The sequence below is a fragment of the Nycticebus coucang genome, chromosome 3 (genome assembly GCF_027406575.1).
Source record: "Nycticebus coucang isolate mNycCou1 chromosome 3, mNycCou1.pri, whole genome shotgun sequence".
NCBI lineage: Eukaryota > Metazoa > Chordata > Mammalia > Primates > Lorisidae > Nycticebus > Nycticebus coucang.
In genome coordinates this window covers 78,131,468-78,146,998 of record NC_069782.1, presented here as the reverse complement: position 1 = coordinate 78,146,998, position 15,531 = coordinate 78,131,468, and the positions used below count along the sequence as shown (strand labels likewise).

General features: G+C 44.5%; 1 protein-coding gene across 2 annotated transcripts in view; it reads left to right on the top strand.

The window, feature by feature from the left end:
* WDFY4 (WDFY family member 4) overlaps positions 1 to 15,531 on the top strand; it is a 296,529-nt gene that overhangs the window by 218,817 nt on the left and 62,181 nt on the right. For both annotated transcript variants that reach the window (XM_053584972.1, XM_053584973.1), the window contains 3 exons: positions 4,734 to 4,854; positions 7,505 to 7,590; positions 9,356 to 9,418. In XM_053584972.1, coding sequence (XP_053440947.1) covers positions 4,734 to 4,854; positions 7,505 to 7,590; positions 9,356 to 9,418 — 270 coding nt within the window. The remainder of the gene's footprint in view (positions 1 to 4,733; positions 4,855 to 7,504; positions 7,591 to 9,355; positions 9,419 to 15,531) is intronic.

Sequence of the window (15,531 nt, the reverse complement as noted above, 5' to 3'; positions counted from 1 at the left end):
CTTCATTGTGGCTTCTAAAGACATTTAGATGAAGATTTCTTCATGAAGAGATAAGTCTTCCCCTTTCTGGTCAGCTAAGGTTCAGATAATGACATGATAACCTTTTAGCTTTGTGGCTCACTAGCTGACATAATATCACTTGGGGGGCTTGATAGCACACAGAATTCTGTGTCCTGTCCCCAACCCAGTTTCCAATTTGGTTGTTCTGGGGTAGGACCTGAGATTTTAACAGATTCCCAGTTGATGCTGATGTTATTTCTGACCTGAGACCACTCTTTGAGAGCCACTGTTATAGCTATTGGCAGAGGATTCAGAGTCTGATCTGCCGGTAACTAAGAATTTTAAGTCCTAGTTGTCATACCATTTCCAGCCTCTGTATATCAGGAAGCAAGAGCTGAAGGAATGTGGAAGACTGGATGTCAGTCTACCCTCCTCTGATTGAGATCAAAATGCCTTAAAATGCTTGGCATTTTTCTCTCTGCTAATTTCCATCTTTTATTCATACCAAATGTTCACTGTTCACCGGTTGCTGTGAGTCTTATGTGCTTTTCCAAGGCAGGAGGAGCATAATTAATACTTGGCTCGCTCATCCCATCTTATTGCTCATGTTTTATTGATACTGATCAATAAGGACAACGGGCCTGCAGACTTGCCTTTCTGAGCGCTGATGAAAGCTTTCTGCTGTGCCTTTACGTATGGCATGCCCATGTGATGACTTCCATAATCAACTGCTTCACTCTTCACCTCTGGTTTAGACTGAGTTTGTGTTAGACAAGATCTTATTGATTAAGTAAATGTGCTTATGAGGTGCATCTAATCATTATCAAATGGACTATATCTGCACTTTTAATAAAGCCCAGTGGTCAGGCTGTATGGACTCACTTGATTCGCGACAACAAGGGAGATGTCCCATGTCTGAATACATACTTTTTTAGAATGCAAGTAGAAATACAGTTAGAACAAGTTACTTCCCTGGAATATCACTTGAGAATTGCACAGGTAATTTTAGTCACCATACCTCCAAGAAGCATTTGCTAATCAGACAGTGTTTTCTCTCCGGGTCTTGTCTACTGCCCTAAGAAAGTACTGGCACTCTTACAGATGCTGTTCTCAGAGACGGGCCATTAGATCACACCAGATCAATGCGGATTAAGTCCTTTTTTGACCATGGAGATTAGGAAGATACATAAATAAGCCACTTACAAATAAAGCTAAGTCAATCCTGAAATGTTTCTCTAAAAGACTGCTATCAAATTGAGTATAGTTGAGCATTAGACCTTAAAAGAGGCTCTCTGATGTACCATAAAAATAACCCCCAATCAAACTTGAGAACAGTGCAAATTCCTCATCAGTGACTGGACTTGGTACTTTGGAACTTTCCTTGGAAACTGGCAACCTTCTGAGAAGGTTAGTTTTTTCTTGTAGTGGGTCTCCTTCCTGGCTGATTAGGGTGGCTATATTAGTTTACTATATTAGTTTTCTACTACAAAAACGAGGCGGCTTACAAAAATAGAAATAATGTTTTTTCATAGTGTGAGAGGCTAGGAGTATGAAATCAAGGCAGGGCCGCGCTTTCTCTGGTGACTCTAGGGAAGAATCTTGCCTTGCCTCCTCCAGATTTGGTGTTTGCAGGCAACACTTGGCATTCTTTGCCTTGGAGATGCTTTGCTTCGGGCACAGGCCATCTTCTGCCTGTGCCTTCACCATCATCTTCCCTGTGTGTCTATTTCTGTGTCCAAATTTCCTCTTTTTATAAGAATAACACCCATTGAATTAGGGGTCACCCACCCTACAGGCCTCATTTTAGCATCATACGTCTGTTAATATTCTGTTTTCAAATATTGTTACATTCTGAGATACCAGGGGTTAGGATTTCAACCTGTTTTGGAGGACAAGGTTCTACTCCTAACAAAGATGGTCAAACTGATAAAGTGTAGCATTTGATCAATTGGACATGAAACCAAACCATCCAACTGGCCCTTTGTGATAGGGGACATTGAATCAGACACTTCCTCCCCATCAGGCATCACTTTTTCTGTTTAATTCAATTCAACAAATGTTTACGGAAAATCTACCCTATGCTAGGCACCATGGTAGACTCTCCATAGGTATAGAAAGATGAGTCAGATGTGGGCTAAGGAAAGATTTTATAATGTAGTGAATGTTTCTAGGTATAAATTCTAGGGGTAATTCTGATCATAATCAGATGGCTTCAAATGTGGGGCAAATCAAATCATGTTTTATTCCTAAATCCACTTCTACTACCAACCCCCCCCAGATGAACCAATGTCACAGCTATCATTTAGCTTACTGTGATTTCCTTAATAAGAATATTATACATAAATAACAGGAGGTAGGATCACTGGGAGTCATTAGAGGAGGCTCTTACCCTAAGGATGAAACCACAATGGCCAAAGCAAATAAAACTTCTTGGAAAAAAATAACAAGGAAATCCAAATTCCAGACCTCTCCTTTCACCATGCTCAAAGAAAGGAAGAGATTTTGTTCTGTATATTGTTCTTGCAACCCTTCAGGAAAAAATGGCAAGAGATCTGGGAAAATGACTCCAGCCCTTGTTCACCATTGCTTCTGGAATTTAAAGGTCTATTATAAAAAAAAGAAAAGAAGCCTTATTACTAATTCAATCACATCACAAATGAAACTGAGGTAAGGAGGAGTTAGGTTCCTACTCAAGTGACATGCTGATAATCCAGAATAAATCCAGGATTAAACCTCTGGAAGAAAAAGGATATTCAGAGTTACACTATGAGCATCTGGGCGATTGTCATCTACCACAGCAGCTATTATGCTGTAGAAGTGTGAACTATGGCAATAGCTCTACCTAAAGGAAAACATGGACCAGCTGCCCCTTTCTACCCATGAACTGTGGGTGCCTGAACTCTGATTTGTTTTTCAGAACAAGTAGGATGTAGCATTGTCAGAGACACCCAGCCACAGTGGTGTGAATAATGTTACATTGGAACCATATCCAGGCGTTAGTGATTGAACTTTGTACTTTGGAACTTTCCTTGGAAACTGACATCCTTCTGAGAAGGGAATTCAGCATGTTGTACACATTTAGCTTTCCTGAGGTGGGTCTGTGTGAGTTTTCATGCCCTGTGTGGTTATTCACTTCCTACAAGCGGGAGAACATTGACTGTCATTCTTCCTACAAGCCATGTTCAGAGCATCCTTCTTCATGTCCTCAGTGTCCCAGAGTCCCAGTTGCAGAGTCTGTCAGCACAGGGCAAACTGAGAAGAGGGAAGCAGTTAGCAGAGCTCAGAGAAGGCCAGGGAGCCTTCCCACCTCAGGGGAGAAAAGACGTACTGGAAAGAGGTTGGGTTTTAGGTCGGAGGTCATGGGTTCGAATCCAAGTCCCAGCTCCTAATGACTACATGATTTTGGAAAAGTCTCAGCTCTCTGCAATGCCATTTCCTCACTATGGGAATAACAGTAACATCTGCTCAGTAAAGAGTCACTGAGAGGATCAAACGAAACCTTGGACAGGGCAGTGCTTGATGGGCCATGGAGTATGACGGTCACTCAGCAGACATGTCCAGAGCTTGGAGGAAGATGCAGAGGACATGGAGCTATGGACAGAGGCTTGTGCCTTTACATGGTCAGCAGGGGAGAGAGACCAGCCAAATGCGTACCTCAGGTGTGGAAGGTATTTGCTATGAGCACAGGCTATGGAGCACTGAGGGGTCCCTGTGTCACTCCCACCAGGATCTTGACCTGGAGGATGCTGCTAGACCAAAGCTGAGGGTGGGAAGGAAAATCAGCACTGGCCTCACTAAGAGTCTGAGAAGTTCCGGGGAAGCTCCACTTAGACCCAGATAGAGGTATCACTAACGGACAAAGGGCCTCAGCCAGCAGCAACTTTGCATAAAAGCATCCTGGCAAAGCATCCAGAACCAAAGCCACATTTTGTATTTGATCCATCCTGCAACAACATGGCTCAGAGCAGAGGGCCCAGGAGGGTTGTCCTGAGAAGAAGCAAAGATCACACATTTGGAGTTCAGCTGTGCAGGGGCTGAGTGAGGGGGTCCTGCTGTGACCCACAAGGGCAAGCTTCCCAGGCGCCCAGCAGGGGCACCCACTGGGGGCACAAGTCCATGCTCACAGTGGGCCAGCTGGACACGGAGGAGCCGCCCTTCCCCTCTTCCTCCCAGGGAGGGATATAGCAGCCCTTCCTAGGCTCCCGGGCTGAGGTTTGCCAGCATGCTCAAGGTCCGTGAAGTCCAGGCGTTAGTGATTGAACTTTGTACTTTGGAACTTGCCTTGGAAACTGACATCCTTCTGAGAAGGGAATTCAGCAATGTTGTACACATTTAGCTTTCCTGAGGTGGGTCTGCTGGCACCTGCTCTAAAGAACCAGGGGCCTTCTCCCCACCACCACCCCTACCCCATGAATCCTTTGTCAACATTGTCCTGGAAACTGTGCTCTTGCCTGGTGAGGCTGACACCCCACCCTTTTCCTCAAGGACAGGGCAGCTCCCCATGTGTCAGTGGCCCTGTGCCAGAACTGGCACAGGCACGGACTCCAAAAGGGTTTGGTAGGTGGCTAGGCGCTGGCACACTGGCTGCAGTGACCACGGCATTCTTGATTGTCCCTGGAAATTTCGGTGTGTGTGGGGGGGAGGGGGAGCCGAGGGAAGGAGGAGGAAACCCGCCAGCCGCCCTCTCTTGCAGATGTCCAACAGGTTTCCTACACATCTTATTTTCTTTCCAGCATCAGTGATCCATTCATTTTCAACATGTGCAGCAAAGACAGGTCCTCTGACCATTACTCGTGCCAGCGCCACAGCTATAGCGACGTGAGGGAGCTCCGGCAGGCCCGCTTCCTCCTGCAGGTATGTGGGAGGGGCACTGACATGCCAGGAGGGGCAGGAGGGAGTGTCACGTCTTCATGGGACAGATGGTTTAGGTGCTGTTGAGGGACACACTTCTGTGACCTTTCTTTGTGCCTGTGCACAGCGCAGGGACCTCAGGGACACACCTGTGAATTCTCTGGGCTTTTGTTGGTCCTGGTCCCAGCTGGGAGCTCTGGATTCTCTACCCTCTCTCTAGTCTGCCCCCGGTGCTGGCCCTTTCTCTCTCTCACTATGTGGTTGAGTACACAGCTCTTCTTTGTTTTGCCCTTGGTATGCCCAGAGCTGCCTTGGAAATGAAAGAATGCAGGGCTGTGCAGCTGCGTTGCCTCATGGTGGAGCAGATGACCAAGGCTCTGGGCCTCTCCACCGAGCCGGCATTCCCAGGGTGCTCCCCCATCTCCAAGCCCCTGTCTGTTTCCAAGACACAGTGGCTCAGAGACCTCCCAACAACCCTTCAAACCAGGTGCCCCAGAGACCCCCTCCCTCATGCTTTCAAGGGCACAGCAAGTACTTAGCAGGGATGGGGGCCCCTTTCAGAGCAAGGGCTCAGCCATGAGCTGCTCACAACCTCCTGTTTCTCATCTGTCCTCACATATAGACTGCTCCTTCTAGAACAGTGGTTCTCAACTCTCCTAATGCTGCAGCCCTTTAATATAGTTCCTGTGGGTCGCGACCCACAGGTTGAGAATTGCTGTTCTAAAAGCATCACCACAGTGGCAAAGGGAGGTGGACAGACTCAGAGGCCACCAGTGACCTAAACACATCTCACCTCTACCAGCCCAGCCTCAGCACTGGCAAAACCGTGCTCCCACTCACAAGGCCTCCAGGGTGGCAGTGCGTGGAGAGGAGCTGGGGACCACTTGTGGGGGCAGGGCCTGTCCTCATCCATCTTGCTGAGTCCCTTGGTGCCAAAGGCCGTCGGGGGGCAGAGCTTATCCCAGATGAACTTAATCAGGGGCCTTCCATTTGTAAGTTCACTTTCCAGGGATAGATTTTTGATTCATTAGGTGACTTCCAGCAGAGGCCTCATAATTATTCTCTGAAGCCAAAGCTCAGGAGGCCTTTTAGGGGAGCCACAAGGATGCAGCCAGCAGTTCAGTCCAAGCCTGTAATGAGCCTCCCTGCTCCTTCACCACTGCTTTGAAGGTCTGGTCATTGGTTGTCATTTTGGATGAACTCCTTTGTGAGAAGCAAGAGCCCGCAAAAAGGGGGGAAGTGGCCCTGCCCTGATGGCTCTGGACAATACAGCCGCACTGGGCTCCCTTGGGCACCTCCCCAGCATCCCTGCCCCTAGGTGGCAGAGGCTGTGCCTTGTCCTCCCCCATCACACTTACGATCCTGAGCACACTTGGGGACACATTACAGGTACTCAGAATTACATATTATGATGACATCCATCTTACAGGTGATCGATGGTAGCAAATAGCTGTGAGTATGTGAGTTTCTTTTCCCCCAGTATGTGGTGATTATTTCCAGATGGTTGGTTGGCCTGAGTGGTGGAAGTCAGAGCAGGAATGTGGATGTGTGTGTGTGTGTGCATGTGCACGTGTGTGTGTGCATGTGCGCACATGTGCACGCTGCCAAGGGGAGTAGGGTTGGCATGGTGGGAGCTTTGCAAGCAAGTTCAGTCCAGCCTTGGATTCTTCCAGAAGAAAGGCAGAACATGGCACTCAAGGTGGCCAGGGTAAACTATACACTCTATACATTCTATATTCATTTTCTGTTTTGAACATTGTTTATAAAACATTTCTATCTGTAGGAAAAAAATAAATATGAAACTTACGTCCAATAGCAAAGAAGAGGGAATTTGCAATATCCTTGCAAATACTTATTCTCTGTTGCAGGAACCTTAATGAGCTGGATTTTGAGAACTCACTCCCAGCCAGGTAGATGCAAGTGGGGCTCTGAGTCTGACCCTCACCTCACCCCCTCTGTTGCTACCCATCCAGGCCTCACCCCTCTCTAACCCTCATTTCAGCCCTAGGAATTCTTGCCCCTGGGCCCCAGCTTATCCCTGAGACTTATCCCATATGGAGACTAACGCTTCCCCTTATTCCAAGTGTGTAATTTTTATAGCTTGGAATAGAAGGGAGGACAGAGGAAAGGTGGAGAGAAAAGAGAAAAAAGAAAAAGAAAGGAAAAGGAAAGAAAATCTTGATGATTTTATTTAGGTATTAACAAAATACCCCTGATTACAGCATTGTTATGTCAGCGTGACCACATCAAACTGGCTCAGAGTGCCCTGAGCCTGTTCTGTCTGCAGATGCTGCCCATTGAGAGCTGCACCCACCCAGGCAGCTCCCCTAGTGCTTCTGGTAAAGTGGCCCCTGACTTAGGAAGCCCGTGACCTGGAGGTGAAAGCGCCTCCCTCATCTGCTCCTCGCTCATCCCGGGAGTGGGTCTCTTTTGCCTGCTTCAACCAAAGAGCTGTGGTCAGGCCCCCTGTCCTCCCCCTCCTTCTGCACACCCACCCCAACCCCATCACCACGATCTTCACATCTGAGGGAGGTCGTTAGGATTCACTAGAAGGATTGCCTGACACAGAGACCCAACGGCCCAGCTCTGTCACGCTGGAGTGTCTCCAAGCTAGGAAAGAGCAGGAGAAGTAAAGAAGGGTTTCTTTTTACAGGACATTGCCCTGGAGATCTTCTTCCAAAATGGACATTCCAAATTTCTGGTTTTTTACAACAGTGATCGGAATGAGGCCTGCAAAAGGTAAGGGAGTGAAAATCATCCTTCTGAGCCAACTGTCCTGACCTGAGAGATGAGAAACAGGGAGCGCTCAGCTCTGTTCTCAGGAAAAGTGTTCCCAGCTCACAAGGATCAGGATTTGGGTGAGACATGAGGAAGAACTTCTTGGCCCTCAGATCTGCTGAGTCATGGGTCAAAGGACAGAGGAGAAAGAAGATCCTTCCCTCCGTCCTGGGATTCAGGCTCCATTGTTATGGACGGAAGATTATTCTATTATGGTTTAGAACAGTAATGACTGAAGGAGAAAAAAATCATGCAGATGTAACAGTTAAGAAACTGACTGTTTAATGGGCCTTCCAACATTTTCTGGCTTTATATTCTAATTTTCCAAGCAATCCTTTTGGCTTATTATTTATTTATTTTTTTTGTTTGATCCCAGTTGCCAATTTTAGTTGGTCCAATTTCGTATTTCACTGGAAGGAATTCCAAACAATTGATTTCTCATGTGTGCATTGAACATCTTTTTTCTTAAAGGGAGAAGCCTGCTATTCATCTTTCTCCATGTGGATTAATCAATCTAAAAAATCTAAGGCAGTGTATAAGTTCTTAATACCTTAAGTATTTATTTTTATTAATATTAAAGGGATAAACACATTGATGGGTAGAGAATCTAGAAAAGACAGAAAAGAAAGTTCCTTATCATGAGCAGACCCCACAGAGGTTGGATTAACAGGAGGAGTGATTATGTTCTACTCTACTTTGGGCTGAAGTTTTGAGGCAGACTTGACCCCACTGGCCCGGGAGCCCCATTTTGTGCTCAGAGGTACCAGTTCTCTGGAAGGGCAATGTAGGAGAAGTAGGTGTTTTTATTTCAATTCGGAACGGAGATAGGAAGGGCGTGGTCACTGGTTTTCTTCAGGAGTATTTGAAGACAGGGCAGGGGTGTCCCCCAGAATAATAGTCAAAATATTTGTAATAAGTATGGAAGGTACCATCAATTTGTTCAAAATTATTTATCAATGACTTGACCTCCTGCTGGCCCGGGCCAGTAACTGGCACCAGGGCCAGCAGCGCCCGGGCCAGCAGCTGTAGCTAAGAAGCCAGGCCAGAGCAGAGAAAAACAACACCTGAAGAGGGGCTCTGTGTGCCAACCCAACCCTGAGAGGACCTTTTTTTGTTCACATGATCCTTTGTATGAGGTTCTTTCAAGGGCCACTGTTAGATTGCCACCTAACATGTTCTTCAAGATCTATTTTAGACTACACAGTGCAATGCCAAACTGGATTCATTTCCCCCCGCAGTTTATGTATATCACACCAAAGGTTTTCCCAGTTGACCTAGAAGTCTTCCATAGCCATAGCTTAGGCCATGACTGTGACCTAATACAATCACCCTACGACTACACCTCAGCCTCCTTAAGGAGTCTTACAATAAAATGGCATTTGTCCCAAGGTGACACTCTGGGACTCACAGCAGAGGTTGTTGAAATTGGCAATGTTGTCCAACACTTCTCCCACTCCCCCACCAGGAGGTACTGCAAACACATTGCCTGAGCGACTATGATTTCATCGTTGTCACTGTTATTATTAAGGCTAGAATGTGCAAGGCCAGGACACTAAGGAGTCCTTCAGAGGTACACTCAGGCCTAGTATTCATGACCTAGGAGGGGCAGGATGGGGCCAAGTAGGGTCAAAAATGGATCCAGGTTCTGGACCTTTAGAAATGTTTCTACTGGAGGTGGAAGGGTCTTAACTCTGCTAATAAAATTACCCCTTCCCTTTTTGTTTAGCTTCTGCTCTTTCCAACCCAGCCTGAAGGGGAAAGGCATCGCAGAGGACCCCCTCAATCTAAGGTAATGGCAGGGCAGTCGTGCTCTCTGGGCATGGTGCTGGCCTCAATTTGATTTCCTCCATTTGCCTCATCCTACATGCAAGAATCATAGCAATCTATTTCCCCTCTATTTTTCTCTCTTGTTCCTGTACATCCATCATTCTACTCCTGATATTCCTTCTGCCAGTTAAGCCTCTGTGAACAGACTTAAAGTCCCACATGCTTGGTGGCTTTTTCAGATTGAGGCAGGTTGCCTAGAGAGGTGTCAAGCCAGGCACAGCCTTGGGGGTAGGTGTGCAAGCAACCCCAGGCCTGTGCCTCCTATAATGAGAGTTTCTGAATACTTATAAGCTAAATTAATGTATTATGGTGAGTGTGTCAGATATTAATTTATGAATTTGTGACATATATTCTCAATGAATGCAATGTTTACAGCCCTTACCCAGGACCCCGTAACAGCTACCAGTTCTCTGGAAGACCATTAAAAAATCAGCATGTGCTTTATTTCACTTACAAATGAGGATAAGAAGAAGGATGTGATTGCTGGTTTTCTTTAGGAGTATGTGGGGACAGGCAGGAGGGGTGTTTGCAGGAATAATATTTAAAATATTTATAACAAGTATGGAATGCGTATCACCAACTCATTAAGAATTATTTATCTATTGCTTGTGATATGTGCTTGACAGAGTGACAAGCAAAATAGTCAAAAAATTTTTTGTCCTTACTGGATTTACATTCTCTGGAGGACAGCCATAAATCAATTTAAATGAGTGAATTATATAGCATGTTAGATAATGATAAGGTAAGTATAAAAAACCGAGTAGATAAGGATGGGCATTGAAATCTTAGTTGACATGGCAAGAGGAGCCCTCCTCTAGAAAATGCTGTTAGAATTGAGATGAGCAAATTGAGGAAACAAGCTGTGAAGCTAACTGGGGCTAGAGAATGCCAGGCTGAGGGAAGAGCAAGATGCGGTGGGCATGCAGGTTGGGGTGCAAATGAGAGCAGAGGGGAGACAGCTTGCAGAGGCGAGTTGGCGCAAGCCTTGGAGGCTCATGGTTATGGTGTTCGCTTTTACTCTGAATAAATGGGAAGACTTGGAGGGTTTTGAGCAGAGGAATGAAGTGACTTGACTTGTATTGAAAAGAATCACCTTGACCGCTATGCCAAGAACAAATGATAGTGGGCAGAGGCAGTAGCTGGAGACTGGTTGGGAAGCTCTTGCAACAATCCAGGGAGATGGCTGCAAAGATGGTGTTATATGGATGGATTAATGACATGTTTGGAAGATACATCTGATGGTATTTGATGCCAAATTAAGCATACTTATGGTTTCCATGTGAGAGAGAGGGCTTAAGACTGAGGATTTAGGCTTGAGCAATTGAGAAATCAAAGGGGAACAGCTATAGGAAGAGCTGCTGTGGGCTGGAGTGGATGCCAGGAGCTTGGATGTGGACATGTGAACTCTGAGACATCTGTCACAGGTGGAGCCATACTGGAGGCCATTGATTCTATGAATTTTCGAGTTCAAGGGAGAGATTCAAGTGATACGTAAATTTGGAGCAGTGTTTAAGCCATGAGAGTGGACAAGATCTTCGAGAGAATACTTGAACATGGAAAAGGGGTCTGAGGACTGTTCCCTGGGCACACCAACATTTAGAGGATAAGGACATGGACAGAACCAGCAAAAAAAAGAGTAAGGAGTGGTCAGGAAGGTAGCAGGAACTGCAGGTGTGAAGTATGTCCTAGAAACCAGGTGTGGTGTTTCAAGGTGGGAGTGGTCAAATGTTGATAGGCTGAGAAGGGTAAGAATTGAAAATGACCATTGAACCTGGCAACATGGGAGTCCTTGATGGCCTTTAGTAAACCAATTGGGGTGGTTGCCAGCAGTGGCTCCCTATTGTGCTAACCATTAACACTTTAGTTGATAGATTGTGGGGAAGTCCATGGTAGGCCATGGTCCAAAAGGCCTGGGTAGCAGTGGGTCACCAGAGGTGGGTGTCAATTGACCGACTGCAGTGGATAGTTCACTAGTTTGACAATAGCACAGCCCTAATTGTACATATTAGCTAATACTGATATCATCTTGTTTTAGCACTAAAAATAGTGGATTTTTTAGCACTATTTTGGTGCAAGTAGTAGAAAGCTGTTTCACACTACTGAAACAATGAAAGAGGATTCATCACCTCACCTATCTGAAGGCCAAAGAGGTCTGCAGATACACGGCTGGATCTGTAGGCTCAAGTGACTCTTTAGGGAACTGTGGCTCTCCATCCCTTACTGAGGGTTCCCCTTGGACTGGCTCCGTTCTTGGCAGGCTTTCTCAACCCAGTGGTATTAATGCCCCAACAGCTCCAGATTGACAGCTGATTGCATAGGAATTCCACCACATACCACAGGCTCTATCCTGATAATTTCAGCAAAAATCCTAAAATTGAATGTTACTTTCCCAAGTTGGGTTGAAGCCCATCCCAGAACTAATTGAATGCTTTCACTGGCCATATCACAGTGATATGGTCACCCAGCTTCTGGGGTGAAGTCAGTCCCACCAAGCAGTATAAACCAAACTCAGGGGAGTGTGGTTCCCCAGAGAGTCAAGATTGTGTTATCACAAGGGTGTGCGTACTAGGTGTGAATCGAGGCAGATGGCCACCCACTGCTGCATGCAGAGAGAACTCCCAGGGACCACCAATAGCACATGGATTTCTCTCTCCTTGGAACAGTGCTGCATCAACTATGACAAACATCACTTTGCTAAGCCCCTTTTGTCTCTGAAGCTCCCCCTCTTATGATTATGTGATATTACTTAGCAATGGTGTAGCTGCTCCTGTGATTATGACCTCAGTCTTTGGCCTGACAACACATTTTTCCATCTACAGGGGAAAGTTTCTATGTTTCTATTCCAAATAGAGAAGGAGCCAAAAGAGGAAGGGGAGAGGGAAGAACACAGAATAGGAGCTGAACCCTGACTAGGACAACCGAGCACTGTACTGGTTTTATTTCCATTGTCGTTATTTTTACCATTGGGGCTACCTGACCCTACTGTAGCAGGATCTTCCAAGGCCATCGTTTGCCTTGCCTGGCACAATCCCAGCACAGCACCAAATGTGGTGACCTTTGGGGAAGCTTCTGGGGTCAACTGGGAACATTGCATGATGCTCTAGAAAAATGCTCAGTTCAGCATTTCTCTATGAGCTTCAACAAAATGAGGACACCCCAGAAGTGTGCAGGTACTAGGCCACATTCCCACACACCCGAGTTGGAATGCAGGTGTGTGAAAGCCCAGGAATGGTGAAGGGCAACCCCATGGTTGAATGTTCCCCACCCCAGTTCCTTCCTGTGCCTGGAAAACCAGGACATAGATAGAGAAGTCATGCATTCTTTTTACTTTAGCATCTTTCCCAGTAATCTCAAGGGAAAGATCAACAATGAACAATTTATTTCTATTTTTCTCAAGCTCATTCTTTTATTTATTTGAGTAAATATGATTAGGTTGCATTGTTGCATTTATAAGTGTAAGTTCCAATTGGGTGAGTTGAGCAAAGTTAAGGTGCCTAAAATGCCTTAACTCTGCTGAATGGTTGAGAAATTGCAGCTCTGGGCTGGTTAGGTGTGTGGTAGCCTTACTTTAAGCTTGCCACAGTGCCTCATAAATTAGCAGAAGATAGATGTACAAGGATCTGTTTATTGTTGTATTTAGGCTATAAGATCTTTCTTTTTAATTGTGTTCTGAAATATAGATTCATAGAAGTTGCAAAAATAATACAAAGAGGCTCATGTATCTTTCATTTAATTCCTGCCCTTCAGTGATTACATTTTATGTAACTATAGAACAATTTCAAAACCAGGACATTAACATTGGTACATGTGTATGCATAGTTCTTTGTCATTTTATCATATGTGTAGATTTGGGTAACTATCACCACAGTCAACAGACACAGTTATTTTAGCACCACAAAGATATCTCTTGTGCTACCACTTTATGGTCATGTACATTTCTTTCCTTCCTCCATCATTCTTAACTCTTGACAACCACTCATCTGTGTTTCATGTCTATTATTTTGTCATTTAGAGAATATTCTAAAAATGTAATCATACAGAATGTGATCTCTGAAGTTCAGCCCCTGTTAAGCTCAGAATAAAGCCATTGAGACCCATTCAAGTTGTTGCATGTGTCAATAGTACGTTTCTTTTTAGTGTTCCATGATATGAATATACCAGAGTTTGTTTAACTTTTTGTGCATTGAGAGGCATTTAATTGTGTCCAGTTTGGGGCCATTGCAAATGAAATAGAGCATTTATATTTATTGTAATTATCATAAAACATAAGTCTGTCGTGTTATTTTTTGGTCTTCTGTTTCTTTCATGATGTTCATTTCTGTTTTCTTTTTTTTTTTCCTGCCTACCTGAACAATTTGTTAAAATTCTACTTTGATTTAGTTATAGTATTTTTGAGTATATTTCTCTAAGTAAATATTTTGGTTAAATATTTAGTTATTTGAGTTATTATCTCAATGTACATAGGTAATTCACAGATTGCTGGCATTGAAATCATACCCAGTTTGAGCAAAATGTAAAGACAGTAAGCCTTTTAAATCTCAATGTCTTCTTTCAAGTTTTTAATTGTCTGTATGTCTCTAGTTTTCTCAAAAGCTTAAAATTATTTCAAAAAATCACATCAAATATTTCCCAAAGTGATTTTCACACACAGTTGGCCTAGTGCAAAGAAAGGCAAAGTGAATTTAAGAAGCACATCAGTGGCTTGGTCAGCACCGGAGAGTCTGGCTTCCAGAATGTTTCCTTTGCCACTCTCCATCTTCTCCTAGCTGGGGACTTTTCCTCTTCAGAGTCACTTAATCCTGTTAGTCTTCAAGTTTTTGCCATAAGCTACTCTAGGAAGATACTGATTGTAACCTGGGGAATAGAGACACAAGAAGCTGAGGCAGTTGCTTCAGGCCAAACACAGTAAGGGTAGAGGTCACACTAGGTCACCAGGCAATGCCTGGCTTTTAGAAATGGTGATTAGGTTCGTGTGAACACAGGTTTTGTTCTATTTGAGGAAAGAGAAAGCCCATGGCTTTCCTATAAAATATTTTTGGACTTAATACTATTTCCAAGAAGTAAAGGTGATTGAAGTATCTTAGAGCATCAAGTAACATCAACATCAAACCTCTTCCTTGACAGAAAAAGAAATAGAATCCAGAAGACTCTTCCTAACAGGTCTCTGTCTTTAGTCTTTGCTATATTCCACTGCCTGCAGTTCCTGGCTAAAGAAGTATCTAACTTGAATTCATTCTGGAGCAAATAGAGCTCACTGATTATTTAGTTCTCAATCATGGTAAAGTTAAATGCTCTTAAAACTCCTTCCTGAGACATGATCATAAAAAGAAAGCATGACAAATCACCCAGGGCAAGCATGGTAAATAGATGTCATCTTGCACGCCATGCCAACACCAGTCAGCAGCAACACCAGTGATGTGAGGAGTGTGCTGTGAGGAAGCAAGGCAGGGCAAAGATAGTGCTAGCCCAAAAGCCATCCTGGGGTACAAGGTATCTGTTACCATAACATTTTTTAAACTTTTCTTTGTGGCCCATCCTTTTGAATACCAAAAGAGGAAATAATAATTCTAAAGAAAAAAAATGTCTCTCAATGGGGAAGAATTGAAATGGACAGTATCCAAATGAATAGCCACCACCCACTGTCTTGTTCGTATGTCCTAACATGGATTCTGTACCTCTGGGGTCAGAGATGAGGTGAATAAACTAGCAGATGGGCTCTTTATGGACCCATCCAAGGTCCAGCAGACTACTGGTGGCCTCCAAGCCTGTGATGTGACAACTTATCACACACATCTCAGACACAATTGCTCCTCTCACCTTCAGAAGGCCTTGTAATAAATCATTTCAGACAATAATGAAGAGAAAAATGTAAAAAACAGTGCTCAAGACTATCAAGAATGCAAGGAAATGGGTCTTCTAATAATACAGTATTTCCACTAGTGAAAGTGCATCAAGGATACAATAAAAAATATTTTAAAACATTGTAATCATATAGGCTTTCATCACAAAACTATTCCATTAGTGGAAAAAATTGGAAAGAACTTAAAGGCTCAACAGTGACTCATATAGTGAGGT